General features: G+C 34.6%; 2 protein-coding genes and 1 long non-coding RNA gene across 7 annotated transcripts; 1 reads left to right on the top strand and 2 right to left on the bottom strand.

The window, feature by feature from the left end:
• The first annotated feature begins 7,178 nt into the window (after positions 1–7,178).
• Positions 7,179–8,251, top strand: LOC111795718. The gene has a single exon (XM_023678280.1). It carries the CDS (start codon positions 7,378–7,380, stop codon positions 8,245–8,247), a length of 870 nt encoding a protein of 289 aa, XP_023534048.1. The 5' UTR covers positions 7,179–7,377; the 3' UTR covers positions 8,248–8,251.
• A 326-nt stretch (positions 8,252–8,577) lies between these two features.
• Positions 8,578–11,637, bottom strand: LOC111794799. 3 transcript variants are annotated; one of them, XR_002815136.1, is made up of 5 exons: positions 11,238–11,637; positions 9,680–9,839; positions 9,509–9,600; positions 9,230–9,402; positions 8,578–9,137 (listed from the first exon to the last, which is right to left on the bottom strand). It is a non-coding gene; the product is annotated as an uncharacterized LOC111794799 (long non-coding RNA). The 3 variants fall into 3 exon arrangements; XR_002815135.1 differs by having other exon boundaries at positions 8,578–9,402; XR_002815137.1 differs by having other exon boundaries at positions 8,578–9,402; positions 9,711–9,839.
• A 258-nt stretch (positions 11,638–11,895) lies between these two features.
• LOC111794749 lies at positions 11,896–14,954 on the bottom strand. Of its 3 annotated transcripts, none has more exons than XM_023676881.1 (6): positions 14,771–14,954; positions 14,185–14,412; positions 13,919–14,098; positions 13,715–13,802; positions 13,427–13,633; positions 11,896–13,354 (listed from the first exon to the last, which is right to left on the bottom strand). In XM_023676881.1, exons 2-6 carry the CDS (start codon positions 14,293–14,295, stop codon positions 12,150–12,152), a joined length of 1,791 nt encoding a protein of 596 aa, XP_023532649.1. In that variant the 5' UTR covers positions 14,296–14,412; positions 14,771–14,954; the 3' UTR covers positions 11,896–12,149. The 3 variants fall into 3 exon arrangements, with proteins under 3 accessions (XP_023532649.1, XP_023532651.1, XP_023532650.1); XM_023676883.1 differs by having other exon boundaries at positions 13,433–13,633; XM_023676882.1 differs by having other exon boundaries at positions 13,427–13,627.
• Between the last annotated feature and the right edge of the window lie 1,510 nt (positions 14,955–16,464).

Here is a 16,464-nt window from a genome sequence, read left to right as displayed (position 1 = left end):
AAAATATGTTGGAAGGATTTGTGTTGGTCTGTGGGAATAGTCTTCATTCTTAAGAACTGAAGAGTAGGTAACGTGATCATGTCGTAATAGAATACCGAAAAGATCTGATATCAAATATACTTATGTATTTTGTAATATTCTAATTCTAATTTGGAATATTCTACTCCACAAAATGCTTTGAGAATATCCCACATCCAAATAAATAGAAAGAAAAAAAAAATGATGAGGAAGGAAGGACCACCCACTTCAAAAACTTACAAAAGTTCTTAAAGGAGATTTGTAGCCTTTTGTTTAATAATTATTAAAAATGGCCATCATAATGTGGTCTTGACCATCTTAAAAAAATATCATAACTATCTGTCAGATATATTCTCATAATAATATTTTACGGGTTAAAACGGACAATTTTTGCTGGATAAAAATGTTTTTTTTTTTATTCAAACTAATTTAAAAAGCACGATCTAGACAATAAAAAAAAGTGACGACAGCAATAAACAACGTGTCATCGTCACACAAGATGTCCTAAAACAATCTTAACAGAGTGATGACAAATGTTCGAAACTCTAACAGAGCTAAATCCAACAAACATTAAACTCGAATCGGACCCGGAACATAGAGGCATAAAAAGGGAAAGAAAGAAAGAAAGAAAACAAATTGAATGATTGTAAGAATAGAAAGAAAAGAGTTGAGGAAAGAAAGCAACAAAAGGGCTATCAAATCCATGTTTGAAGAGTACCAAACAATCAACTATTTGTCTACACCACCATCTACTAACCCTAAACCCATCCAGCTGGGAACCCAAACCCACCAACAACAACTGGCCCCCTCTCCTTACTCGTTATTCTATTTTCCTATTATTATTATCGTTCGAATTCTCACCGACATTACACGTGCCTCCCACTCGTACCTTCATAATTTGCAGTTGTATAAACCATTTATTGATTTCGGGCCCAACGTACCTTTCAATGTGTTAACATTTATTTCCCGATAAAAATAACATTATATCAAAGTTCTTGTTTTTAAAAGAAGATATCGTCGTGTATAATTTCATTAGATTTGGTTGGTATTGAGTAGATAGCATAAACATTTGTATATATTAATGATGTGTCAAAAGTTACTAGGGTTTTGGAATAGAGATTGTTCCACAGATGCACGTGATTCAATGAATGCTAATAGTATCAATGTTGACCAAAACCAAGGTAGTTTCAATAATAGTAATAAACACATTTAAAAGCCAACATATATTATCTCTTACTTTCATGCAATTTTATAAACTTTTTTTAATCTAATTATTCCCGCATGCAATAACGTCACGAATGATTGAAATTTGTTCAAAGTAACTTTCAAGACCCGAACATTTTTTTCTTTTAAATATTTTATTTCTATGAGAGATTATACCATTGATATTAAGATTAGTATTGCTCAACTCTGTTCAAATTGGTAAAGATTGTATGTTCTAATATCATAGGTTAAATTATCAACAAACCCAAATGCTTAATTATATCAATACTTTAACAGTAAAACAAATGGATCGAATGTAACAATAATATTTGTCAAATGAGATATCTTCCTTTTACAAAACATCCAAATGAAAGAACTCAATTCTTATTTTAAAACAGTGAGGTTGATGACTATACGTAACAGATTAAAACGGTTAATATACGCTAGCAATGGAGTGAGTGTAAAAAGGAGGTCCATGTGTGTGCACCCAAAGGTCTTCTCTTTCTGTGTGCTGCAAAATGTCTCAGGTCCTTTTTGTTTTTCTTTTGTTGCACTCTGTTAAATGTTGTATGCATACATATATGTACAAAAGGACATGCATGCCTTTCCATAAAAACTCAAATTTAACCCTTTTCTCTCATGCATAAATCCAATCTTTCACGACCTCTCCTTAGCATATGCGTTCTAAAAGCGTGAGACTGATAGCAATACATAACGAGTCAAAACAGACAATATCTATTAGCTATACATATATACGTATATATAATTATACGTACGAATGAATGGATGGAAAGGAGAGGAGGGTAAAGGAAGGAAGGGTCCTTATCAAGAGGGGTTTGACTGGTCTTTAAAGCCAAATTCAGAGGGTGAAGCAGCCCAAGCTGATGATTTTGTAATGCCCCCCTCTGCACGTGCCGTACACACACTGTTTCAGGCGCCAATTATGGCTCCATTTCCCCTTTTTTTTTTCTTTTTCTTTTTTTCATTTCCCCCTTTTTTTAATACTAAATAATTAAAAACACAAAAATCTTTAAAGAATTTGTGAATTATTTTTAAAAAAAAAAAAAAAAAAAAGAAAACAATACTCATTTCCCAAAAGATACTTTTCTTTTACATCTTCATTTTTTAAAAATCATAAATTTTATTTTTGGATTAATTTGAAACATAAATACATGTTCAAAAAAAAAAAAAAAAAAACAACCTCAATTTCAAGAAAGGACACAAATTTTGGGGTCCTAAGTTAGGCGTACCAAAAGATTGAAAAGAGCTAAAGAAAAAGAGTAAGAAATTATTGACAAGAAAGATGAGGCTCTTTAAAGCCCTTATTCAAGGGTTTAAAGAATCCATTATCTAAAGGAGGGAGACGTGCATATGCACAAACATATTGAATATTTTGACCGAAGCGATTTCGGTCCCATATAATTTTGTTGCATGTTCATGTTATATGATACCTTTTGATCGAAGGTAGAGTTCGATACAACATAAAACATTAAATTTCGTTTTATTATAGGAAGGATTCAAAGTTAAAAAGTCACTTTTTTTTCAATAATTGGGTTTGAACAACAAAAGTAATAGAGATGGTAGGATCAAAGAGCATTAAAGCTTTGTTAATCCAATCTACTTCAAATCTAAGATGGGGCCATTTTTTTATTCCATGAAAAGTGCCCTTAAAGTTTTAAACAGAGAGAAAAAAAAAAAGCTAGGGAAGAGAGAGAAAGAAAGGTATATGATATAGTTTCACGACTAGTGCTTTACACCGTCCCAAGCTCTCTACTAACAAATGTTATTCACTTTGGCTCATTATCAATTTCATAGTTTTAAAACGTGTATGTTAAGGAGAGGTTTCTACACTTTTATAAGAAATGTTTCTGTGAAATCTTATATAATCATATGTTTGCCTATGTCTCTCTCAAACCCCATCTTCCTCGAGTTTATAAGAAATATCCAATGGCCATTTGCTTACTTGAATTTTGCCATATATCTCATTCTCCCAATAACGATCATTTAATTCATGTCAAAAAAAAAAAAAAATTAAATAAATAAAATTGTACATATATGACTTTTTTCAAATATATTTTTATTAATATAAATATAGTGATTTCTAGAAAAATTACCATAAAAAATCAAAGTGAAAAGCTCAAGGCCCAGTTTCATATGAAAGCCCAATGGACCAGCTTCAAGGCCCAACCAAATNTTTTTTTTTTTTTTTTTTTTTTTTTTTTTTTGCCCTAAAATTGGAAGAAAATAGGCATTAGAAAAGGGGTTGATGAGAGGTAAATATCATACATTGCGAAATGAAATTTAAAACCTAACAAACATCCACTTGCCTCCTACCATTTTCTACCAACTTATTTATTTATTTATTTATGAAATTAAATTTTCATATTTTTCAATTTAATTATATAATATTATTGATAATTCAAATATATCATACTAGATTAAAACTTAGTTTATTTATATAGTATTATGAGATATATAATCATGTCGAAGAGACAGTATTGTATAGGAAAAAAAAAGTACACAACTAATGATAAAATTAAAATCATATGGTTTTTTTTTTTTTTTTTTTGTAGAAATTAATCATGATTAGAATTATTAGATGTAATAATGTCGTCATAATTGCTATAGAATATTTTTAATACTAAAACTTTTATTTTTTTTAGGTAAAAGTATTATGTAAAATGCAAGTGTCTGTAGTGAATTTTGAAGTGGTTAATTAATATATTAAATGGGGTGGGATTTTATGAAGCTCCTTAATTGATGCTACAGGTTTGGACATATTAAATATTGTGTTATTCAAATACACAATTATTATGTCCTTAGTACTTTAGGCCCCTTTACCACTTTCATGCGCATTAATTATTTCTTTTTCCATAAATTAAATATTATTATTATTTTGAGTAACCCACACAATCCAACTGCCATAATAACTATCCTCGGAAAAAAAAAAAAACTTTTATATATATATATATATATATATATATTTGCCAGGAATGCATGCCAGGTAATTGATTAAAAGAAAAATCATGAATTTATAAGTATGAAACACTGTTTTCATTGAAATAAGAGTTTATGTTCTATTAATAAGCACGGGTTAAAAAAGAATGGTTGTTAGAGGATAGGAGGTTAGGTTTGAAACATGTAAATCATTATTGTGTTTATGAAGGGGTAAAAAGAGATAAGGTGGTTGGAGGTTGGTAAAAAAGTGGAGGTTGAAAGGGTAAAAAGTAAAAAAAATATATGGTTTTGGTTAGATACAAAGCAGTTTCTCGGTACACAAAGCGCCATTGAATTGAAATTAAGATTGTGAGTGCAGGCGTGAGACCAAAAGCTGTTAAAAGCCTCCACCCACCCTCCCATTTCCACTCTTTAATATATATATTATTTTTATTAATAATCGAAAAAATCCTCATTTTAAATAAGATAATATATTTTGTAATTTGAATTATTTGATTTTTTTTTTTTTTAAAAATGTTAGTTTAGGGGTTTGGAGAGCGTAGGAATCACGGATTTAGGGTTTCGAAGAGCATTGATTAATTGATTTAAATATAATAATTAAACCCTAAACCCTAAACCCTAAAACATAATCATTCATTTCAATTACCACTTTTATTATCTCAATGCATTTGTCTCCGCTCCCCTCTTTTACCTTATTATTAATTATTATTATTCAAACTCTAAATTAAATATAATTAATATTAATATTAATTATTTCCTTCCATTCTGTTTTTTACTTCTTCTATTCCATTCTTACCCATTATTTCAAACTCCCATGCAAGATTCCCTTCTCCTCTTATTCCTTTATTTATTTATTTATTTATTTTATTTTATTTTTGTATAGTGGGATTTTACATAAAAACCCAACCCGAACATTATCACACTCTTTTCTTTAACCCTGAAATGACCAAAATATCCTTACTCTTATCCATTATATTTTATATTTCATGTCCCCACACGGCCACACCCTCTGCCTTCTAAATCATTTCAGGTATTTACAGATAACCATATCTTATATTACAACCTTAACTAATGTATATATTTTGTCTTATAGTCTTACATATATATAATTCACTTAAACTATAGTTTTTATTTAAATTATTCAAAGTATGGACAGCAAATAAAGCAGCCAATTTTTTTTTTTTTTTTTAATTTTTGGGCGAGTATGATGATATTGTGAATAAAAAATGTGGGGGTGGGAAGTGGGTAGCGATTTGTGACATAAATGCGAAATTAAAGGGTTTGTCCGCAAACTCAGTTGACCTATTTATATATATTTCAAATTCAATTATTTTCCTAAAAATACTATAAATTTTAGTATAAAGTTTTTTTTTTCTATGCGTCACATCACACGAGCTATAGAGATTTTACAATTTAACTAAAATCACATTTTAACTTAAATAAACTATATGTTAAAAAAAAAGACTATATATTTTATTTATTTTAAAATTAAATAAATGTAAGTTTGAAAATAATTGGTTATAAATGGTTACTCTAGTAAATTTCCATTCAAAACAGTGAAAAAGTTGAGGGTCTTTTGGTTACTTTTTTTTTTTTATTGCTCTTTTTTAAAAAATGATTCGTAACTTTTATTTTTGTTTAAAGCTTAATTTAATTCAAGTTTGGAGAAAACTTTTATTTTAGTATATAGTCTTTTCATAGCTATATCCGCTTTCAATATCTAGGTAAATCTTACTTCTTTAATGTAATTATTACTTGTTCGTTTTGGTCCGCTATTTATTGTTGTCAGCCTCACGATTTTAAAACGTGAGTTTCTATATCATTACCGGTGTCTGGCTCTAATACCATTTGTAACAGTCAAAGCTCACCCATAAATGCTTTTGACCTGTTATGTATCATCTTAGACTCATGATAGATTTTCACACCCTTATGAGTAATGTTTTGTTTTGTTATTCGACATATGTGGGACCGAAAAAATGAAAAAGCAAAAGAAAAAGAAAAATAAAAGACAAAAAAGAGAAAAAGTAAAGATTACAAAAGAATTCTCATAATGTCATCATGTTCGCTGAATTGAAGTTATTGAGAAATCCACTAGAACATTACTATAAAATATACCCATAAAACTTAAGTGCATCAACCTTTTAATTTATAGTTTATAATAAACTATGATTTATAAATATTAAACCTAAAAAGAAAATATTATAAGAATAAATGTTAATGGAAATTAAATTAAATTAAATTAAATAGGGGGAGTTGGGGTTCTAATAAACTAACATTAAAAAATGAATGAGCTTAGTTCGAATTAATTAGTTAAAAAAAAAAACAAAATAAATTAAAATTAAAGTTAAATCGAATATGAGAGGGGGGTATAATCCAGTGCGGTTAAGGCGTAAAGTAAAATCACCATGGAGACCTAATCATGTGGATGCAATTGAATTCAAAGAAAAACCATGGGGACCACAAATCTCTGAAACGCATTTGATGAAATTTTGTTTGCTGAGACTTAATTTCCTTTTGTTCTTCTTCTCTCTGCGAGAAAATCAGACATGGTCCACGTGGGTAAAGATAAGATGACCAAAATAAATAAATAAATAAATAAATAAAAATAAACACCCCCTAATCATTTATTCCATTTTCAATTAGAATTTGTTTGGTTAAATTTGGTTAATTTAATTTTAAATTATTATTTTATTAACGTATATATTAAAATTTTAATTTATATTTTTTTTGAATTGATAGTGTAAGTGGAATGTCAAATGTGTCCAATTATGTTCATAAAACAGTAATTTAATGATAATGAGTTGTTAACAATTTTAATAATATTTTTAAGAGTTGGCCTAATTTAAATGTTTAATACATCGAGGTTTAAATTTCAAATACAATAATAGTAATACAATTTCAAATCCTAAGATATTATTACTATTAAAAAAAAAAAAAAAAAACGAGGGGCAGTTTCGTCATTTGGTCTTCTTCAGTGGATGTAGTAAATAAAAACCTCCATTTAATATAGCGCCTGCAACTCTCCCTTCCGTTTCCACTTCTTTAGACACAGCGACGAACGATGAGACACAGCCATTACCCAACTTGACCCATTTTTCACCCTTTTCCACAGACAAGAAAGGAAAAAGAAGATTCCGGCAAATCTCCCACGACAGTACCACGGCGGCGGCGGCGGCGGCATTGCATTGATCTCCGTTAATGGCGTGGGTCAAATCCCTTCAGTGCAAATCCAGAGTTTTCGAAGACGTTTATCATCCAAGCCCTAAGAATCTAATCCCGAGTGCCAGCTGTCGGAAGGGCGTTCAGAGCCTCAAAGACGTCGTTGAAACCACCAAATCGAAGAACAAGAAGCCCAAACCCTCGCCGCCCGATAGAAAACCTGTTCCTCGAATCTCCAAATCAGAACCCGGATCGAGTCCCTGCACCCGCTCCAGAACCAGCGTTTCCTCTCGTTCATTGATAAGGCCCAACGATCTCCTCTTTCCGGCGCTTTCGGAGTTGCCGGAGGGCCATCATTCACGGAGCGTCGTTGAGATAATCTTCCACACGAGGTGGACCCCTAAGGCGTTTACGGGTCAGGTCGAGATGATTTTCAAGGTCCAGAACGGGTCCAAGACGGTGGCCCGATTTGAAGAGTATCGCGAAATGGTCAAGGCCAAGGCGGCAATGGGATGTCCCGCCGACGAGGAGAATGCCCGTTCTGTCGCCGACGGGAACGAGGTCATGAGGTTTCACTGCATGGGTCCGACATCCGACTGTGCAAAATACGACGGTAGCGGCGCCGCCGCCGGGTGGAGTTTCCCCGGGGTGAGAGGGTCGTCATCGTCGGCGATTTGCACTTTCGCCGGAAGTGCGGTAGCCCACGAGAACGCCGGCGGCGGAAGAGGGAGAAGAGCGATGTTGGTTTGTCGGGTCATCGCCGGTCGGGTCTCAAAGCAAGCGAAGAAACCCGACCCGTTTCTGGAAGCCCGAGTTGGCGTGGACTCGGTGAGTAGGGAAAACGGCGAGTTGCTCGTATTCGACTCGCGTGCAGTTCTCCCTTGTTTCCTCATCATCTACAAATTGTAAAAAATAAAAAAAAATAAAAAAAAATGCAAAATCATTATTATAATTTTTTTTATTTTATATATTTTGGGATATTTTTTTGGCGACGAAATGAAAATCTTTTAAATTTTCATGTTTCACCATAATTAATTGTCTTTATTTTTCATGCGTGATATAATTATATTAAAAAATGCTAATTAACCAATATTATTTCCTAAGTAATTAATTAATTTTCTGTCTTTATTCCTTAGAATGGGCTCAGAAATTCACGTGTTGTTTTGGCAGATAGGAAACAAAATGAATATGGAAAATAAAATATTATTAAATAAATGTAAAAAAGGAAAAATAAATAAATAGAGCTAAAGAGAGTTGTTCCATTCCAACAAAGACATGGGCATTAAGTACAGGGCAAGTCAATTCTTACTTTCCTTCACACAAAATGAAAGGCATATAAATTAAAAATTCTCCTATTTAAAAAAAAAAAAAAAAAAAAAAGTTAAGTCTATACTTCCAAGCAAAGTCGTTTGCATTAAACTAACCCAATGACATGATAAACGTGTCGGGTTCCAAGAATAAAGCTGCATCGGCTGACACTCAAAATGGACAATATCATACATTTGATCGATCAAAATAGGCCATTTTGTTTCGTATTTAAGGCACCTACCCAAACTCACCAAATCATTGAATAGTGAAAATGGCATTTCAACAGATTCTTATTCTGTTTTTCTTTTATGTTGGAGTGGGGCAGTCGTTGAAAGAGATGGTGGTTTGCTTTGTCACTTTGGCTTTGAGTTGAAGCTGGGAATTGATGTATAATCTATCTTTGCTGCATCAATGGATGAAAACTCATCTTCCTGCACTCATGGTACACTCCCTAGCACGAACGATGGCTTACCGTTCAATCACGTCCGACCCTGCATCGTCAAGTAACATCATTGATGCAGTATTTGTCGACAAGAGATGTTGAAAAATTGCACACATGAGCATGTCTCAAATATTCACTAACTTGGCTCCACATACAACGGGGTCCACGAAAACAGGGATATAATGTAACCAGCAGCAATTCACCTAACCATACTCCAAAACTAGAAAGCAACTGTTTGAGAGGTCTAAAACGACCGTTCTTTCGCTTTTCTTTTCAAATTGTTTACGAGAACGGTTTAAGCATCTAGGAAGATCCTAAACATAAGAAAAACAGAATCAACAGTGAGATCCTAGATTTAAAGGGGTGTGGAAACCTCTCTCTAGTAAACGTGTTTTAAAACCGTAAGGTTGATGACAATACCTAATGGATCAAAGCAGACAACATTCACTAGCGGTGGGTTTGGACTGTTACAATGACGGAAGCACATTCAATCACTTCAGCTCCAACGTGTTCTGAAAAACAATTCATTTAGATTACAAATAATTAAGTGATCACAAAATGAACAGTTTAAAATGATATCACATAGCCAACCTAAAATAAGTCTTTTGGTATAGACAAATACCATCGGACTAAGAGGTCACAAGTCCGAATCCTCGTCGACATGTTGACTTACTAGAATCTACAGTCAATAGCCAGTTGATATTGAACAATAACATCAACTATTTGGTTTGCTTTCTGAAATAGACAGATTCTGCAACAAGGACAGAATCTCTGTTTATGCACTGTCTTTGTACTAAAGCTTCAGGGCACTGAGTTAGAGGCTTTAAAAAAAGACACAAGGACTTCATAACAACCAAAAACAGGAATCAAATCCAGACCAGAAATGACAGTTTTTATATATCATACATTTTTCTACCGTTGCCAAATAGTTGTAATGCCATAAGTTATGATATCCCACTACACACTGAGTCACTGACCTAACTTCTTTAGCTTATATAACGGTATCAAAAGTAGCTCACCAAGTAAATTCATATTGCAATCAAGTCGTTCACGACTAATGCTTGTTCATGTGGCTTGACGGCTCCAACATGCATCTCAAGCCAATCACTGCCATATCCTAATGTGTACTTTTCAGAAACAACTTCTGATATGGTGATAGTGATAGTTGAGTGAAATTCAGTATGGATATAGAAGGAAGAACTTCAACCCAGAATCCAGATAATTCTACTCATGTAAGATGATGGTTAATTGTACTTCAAAAACCGCTTTCTCTAGATGGTATTAGGAGAAACTTGGAGGAAGAAAAGGGTTAAGTCAAGTGAAGACCTAAATGCCTATTAGAAAAGGAGTGTGAGCAGATATTGTCCGCTTTGGCCCGTTACGTATCACCGTCAGCCACACGGTTTTAAAACGTTGTCTGTTAGGGAGAGGTTTCCACACTCTTATAAGGAATATTTCGTTCCCCTCTCCAACCGATGTGGGATCTCATAATCCACTCCCCTTGGAGACTCAGCGTACTCACCGGCACACCACTCAGTGTCTGGCTTTGATACCATTTGTAACAGCCCACCACCATTATTGTTCGGTTTGGCCCGTTACGTATCGCTATCAGCCTCATGATTTTAGAACGCGTCTGTTAGGGAGAGGGGAACAAAGAAAGGTTTCCACATCCTTGAAAGAAGTGGTTCGTTCCCCTTTCCAACCAAAAAATGAATGTAGATGACATGATATTACTTTGATCGAAATGCTTCATACACAAGCACGTTACTTCTAGACAGGAAAGTATGACAACAAAAGATGTAGTTAGTTAGCTTAAGCAAGTAAGCAGGGAAGCAAAAGGAGACCAGTAAGTGTATGAATGCTTGAAACTATGTCTTGGAACATATACCTGCCATTGCAGCCATCAACATGAACAAAATAAAATAAAACAACCATTAAAACACAAAAGGGTCTCATTATAAACACCCAACAAATTTCAAAAAAGAAGAACAACAAAATTCCCAAATCATAACCAAAAATGGGTAATGGGTCATCTTCCTCCCTTAAAAAGAACGAACCCCAAGATCCGTTTAACAAGAAACAAGACAGTGAATACATACAGCCTCCCAATACAATGCACGGTTTTAAAGAAAAATCAATAGGAGCAAACCTGGTTGAGGGAAATTAGGCACAACGCGAAACTTAATCCTGATGCCATGGATGCGAGGATCCTCGTCTCTGTAAGCTGGCTTGTCGAAGGTTATAACAGGACAACAAAATAAAACCCAAAAGAGAAATGATCACAACTTTACCTCACTGACTGAAAGAAGGCAGCTCAAAAGGCGAAGGGCAGAGGGGAAATGGGTTTAAGACAGAAAAGATGAAAATATAAATAAAATGGAGAAATGGTTCGAAACTGTGGCTCAGCGAGGAAGGAATTCGAGAGAGAAATGGTCAAAAGAGGGAAAAGGGGGAATAAGAAACAGAAGGAGAAAGGGAAAGGCGCTGTTTATGGCGATTTCGCGCGCTCTGGCAGTGTCACTAAGACATCCAATTGGGATTGGGACCGTCTTTTCCAAAATGCCCAAATAAGTGCTTTTTTGTTTTAAACGAAAAAGTTCGACCCTTTAGTTCATAGTTCATTTATGTACGCTGAAGTTCGAGCCATGGCTAGAAATTTGCATCAATATTTTCACCCAACTTTGGAGCAACACAGTTTGAAGGAATCAGTTTATTGGTGTACTTCAATGAAGATTTTACATAATTTTGTTTCTTAATTTAACGATTGGAGATTGAACTATCAGCCTAATAAAGTTATCTCAAACTCGTTCTAACACTTTCGAGTCTATCAAATTCTCTTAACGATCTTACTCGAGTAGCCTGGTAGGAAACATGTTGAAACTAATGTATCAATGAGACAACACACTCCTATACAGGTTTGTTTCAACAATTCAATGCTCAGAATAAACTGAATCTGCATTTAACTACAACACTCCAATAATTTGCCCATGAGTTATTTCAAGTAATCTGCAGTCTGCAACTGAGCAGTGTTTCAAAAGCAAGGTCACCATTGAAAGAACTTTCACAAAATGGTTCTTCGTCTGGATCGTTTGCTCTTCGTAGGCGCGCACCATTTCTGTCCATCTTGCATTTTAGCTCGGATTTTTCGGTATTCTCTTGACCGTAAAACAGCCTCCATAATGTTAATATCTTCACAAATCTCATGTCTTGAAAGACAGGATAGACTAGGAAGTATCTCTCTCTGGAAGTCTTTCAATCTTCTTCCCCGCCTCAACTTAACGCCAACATTCATGTTCTCCATGTCAACTACTTCAGACAGCTGCGACGATACAGAGAACTCATCGTCTTCACCGTTTTCTGCTTGCTTTAGAACTAGTAACTCAAAGGAATCAGAAGAATGCTGTGGTTGATCCACCTGAACTTTTCCCGTGCCATTTGATTCTGTTTTTGTGTTACACTCATGAGCTTCGCTCGAATCAGCCAAAGACATAGAAACAAGCGACTCAGCCGCATGTTGAAGTAGAAGTTTCATTTCAGAAGATTCTTCATCATGTTCTGATTCAATGCTACAAGAAGACTTATGATCTTGCTCAGTGGACAAGATGGTTTCTGTACTATGCAGCCCCTTTTGAGTTTCATAAGACTGGTTACTAGAGAGACTCAAAATTTGCACCTTTTTCTCCCCACCAGAGTCATTTTCTGCATTACAAGTAGACATGCCCGAAATCGTCAATACTCCGTTGCAACCGTCTTCTGCAGCATGATTACAGTCAGAGCATACTTCACTCTTTCGAACCCTTGTATGCCTGTCAGCAGGAAGCTCAATTACAGCCTCCAATTTTTCACTTTCGTCGTCACGACAGTTCCTAAAGTTGTTAGAACCGTTTACTATCGACTCCATCGGAGCTTCATCACATTGAGTGTTATACATTTCACATGTATTTGTTCCCTTAAATTTGGACTCTGTAGTGTGAGTTTCATTTGCATCCTGATCAAGTGTGGAAGATTCAGTAGAACAGTTATTCTTCTGTTCGACCCTAATAGGGGAGGCGCAATTCGCTTGTTGTACCTTGCCAACTGCTCCCTTGAAACCAGATGATGATGTCGAGGTTGAATAGCGAGTCGTAATAAGATCATTCGAGTGACAAGATGAATCATCATTCTGAGCTTCATTAAGGTCCAGATATCCTACTTCATAGGACCCAAACTGTTGGTTCTTGATAGGGAGATAGTCACTTGAGATATGACCATGGCTATTTTCAGATTCTGCAGAAATGACAGCACTTGAGAAATGCTAAATGGAAATAAGATCCCAATAAGAAGGATCATGAAACTAACCTTTACCTGTGCATTCAATTGTTGGAACATTTAGATCTAAAGAATATACATTTTCGGCATCGTCGTCAATCGAATCTTCCAAATCAATAACTTCTTGAGAGAGCATACAACGAGACTTCTCGTGCAGAAGTGTTTCTTTGTCGCTCTCCTTTTCTCGGTTCCCCACTCCAAGATCTAGAGAAAGATCTAACTCTTCCAAGTCTGATTCTCAAAGATTACCACCACAACAAGAAATCTTACTTTTTGAATTTCATTATATTGAGATCAGGTACATTTGAGAACCCTTACCAATGAGGCTAATGTACTGATCTGCAGGAAGCTGCAAATCAAGATGCTTGAGCTGAAGCTTATGGTTTTGAGCTGGCCGCTTTTGAAGCTATCAGAAAAGCAAAGTTTTGAGTCATTCATCACTGCAACGAGTTCGAGTATATCCAACAAACTCTTGTTCATTTCACAAGATATTATACTCCTAAAAGTCAGTAAACTCATTACCATGCGAATCGAGAAAACTTCGGTTTCTTTCATAAATGGATCATATCTTGCAGGATTTGCATATGGCATGAAAGTTGATTTCATCCCGGCTTTCCTAAAACCGTGTCGGTCAAACTCCTCGAAGCCAAAATTCTGCATCAGTATCCTTTGTACATCGTACAATCGATGTAATTCAAGAACCTGAAGCAATATGAGAAGATAAATAGAACAACTAGTTACAGTTAAGTAAGAACCTTATTAGAGATCATGAATTGTGCTCCCAATACCTGATTTCTAAACATAACTTCCTGGCTCAGCATGGTTTGCTTCAATGCATCTTTAAACGAACCAGAATACATTTGTACTAAATCTAAACTCAAATCTCCTTGAACCAACATTGCCCCCTTAACCAGACTATCCCTCACATTGGAATAAAAACTCGCCCCCTTAGCCGTGACATAAAGAATGCTTCACGCAGACGACTTCAATAACCAGCAGCCATCATTGTAAGTTATCTAAAAGGAAATGTAAAGTTTCTCAAAAGACAGAGAGACATATTCCTACAAAAATGTATACATTGACATAGCTAGCGATGCATTGTACAGATAAGGCAGCCTACCGCAAACACTCAACAAATATCAATAAATTGAAGTTTATAGTAAGAGTTCCGCCAAACATCGTGCATTTTGAAGGCATTAAACAAAAGGGTCGAATTCACAAGATCCCAGAAGTATACATAACAAAGGATTCTGCCCTTTGAGAGGCAAAGGGCTTGAAGTAGAGACAGTAATCGAATACCCATTCTGAACCCCACATCGTTTTTCCCAGAAAGAAATTAAAACACAGAAAGAGACAAAGAGAGTTAGAGGGTACCATGAGAGAAAGATCCAAAAGCAGGGGAAATGGAAACATGGGGTTGGTTGTTGGGTGTTCGGAGTGTTGAAGTGGATTAGATGAATGGAGAAGAAGATGGGTTTGTTTTATTGTGGATTGTTGTTGAGATTCCGAGAGAGAAAGAGGAGGAGAGGGAGGAGGGGGGGGGGCTGAGGGTAAGAAAGAGCAGAAATGCGTGCGTCGGGAAAGGATCACAAAAAAGTACGTAATCTTATTTTATTTTTTTTTCTTTTTCTTTTCTTCTGGACTAACTTTTTCCATTTCATTTGTGTATTGATATTTGTGCCGCTGTCTTTTTCCCTCTCAAACATCGTGATTCTTTGTTATAACTCATAACTCTCTTTTTCATTCCTTAACCTGCTCCTCTCACACATTTTGCTCTGTGGACGCCCGTCTCCTCTACAATCTGCTTACCTGGCCACTTGCCTCCTGCTGATGTGGACATTAAATGCTTCCCTCTTCTACGCTAAACTCATTTTATTGCTCCACGTCCTTCTCCTCTTTCAACTAGTATTTAGTATTTAAACTAGTTACTGACGAAAATAAAGTATTTATTATAAGATTGTGGAAACATCTCTCTAGTAAATACGTTTAATCTTTGAGGAGAAACTCGATGTGCCAACAATGACGTTGGGTCCCAAAAGATGGATTGTGAGATCTCACGTTAGTTGTAGAGGAGAACGAACCATTCCATATAAGATTCTGTAAACTTCTCTCTAACAAACACATTTAAAACAATGAAGTTGATAGTAATACGTAACGAGCTAAAATATATAATATCTAAAAGAAACGAAACATTTCATACAATGGTGTGTAAACTTCTCTTTGACAAACGCGTTTTAAAACTGTGAGGCTGACAGTGATACATAACGAGCTAGAAGGAAAAAACGGACCATACCTACTGAGAGTAAGCTTCAACATAGTTGGTGGGACAAAGCATAAACGAATTTAACGGATCAGTACAGCTCATGGAATGCCTCCGGCTTCCCCTTCAATAATTAAATAATGCAACTTGATATAAATTAAACAAACAAGCCTTTTAGAATAACTATATATATATATATATATATATAATATTCAATTTTCAAGACAAATAATACATACATAATATTATATTATATGCACCCACTTTAGGAGACAGCTGGCTGTGGCCCCACCGGCAAAAACTTTTTAGACATTTTTAATCATACAAACAATTCCTTTCTTTTATTATTATTATTATTATTATTCTTTTCCTTCTCAAAGTGTACACATCAACTTAAAAAAATTTATTCTCATAATTTATAACTAATAAGGAATTTTAATTATCCATTACATATAATTAAATTATTCCCAAAGCAAGAATTGATACCCGTAATTGATGGGTGTTACAATACTATGCCCTTAATTAATGGGTCGGTTTCAAAGTCTAGCTTCTTAGAGCTAATCTCCATCTTGCTCGAATAAATTTTTGCATGTTCTTATTATCTTCTGAAAAGCATTATTGACGATATCAACCTTCATTTATTAGCTAGGAGTTATTAGGTACGTAATTTAATAAATGTCAATACATATTTAATACATTTAACACTAACGTAGGGTATGGACCTGTAAATCCCAAAAGGAAATGGGAGGATTTTAAAGGTGATTTAGATTGGAAGCTGTGGAATTAATTATGCGTTAGAGAGCTGAAT

Source organism: Cucurbita pepo, chromosome LG05 (genome assembly GCF_002806865.2).
Source record: "Cucurbita pepo subsp. pepo cultivar mu-cu-16 chromosome LG05, ASM280686v2, whole genome shotgun sequence".
In the NCBI taxonomy this organism is placed as follows: domain Eukaryota; kingdom Viridiplantae; phylum Streptophyta; class Magnoliopsida; order Cucurbitales; family Cucurbitaceae; genus Cucurbita; species Cucurbita pepo.
The sequence above is the reverse complement of the archived record's forward strand: the minus strand, read 5'-3'. Positions and strand labels throughout refer to the sequence as shown.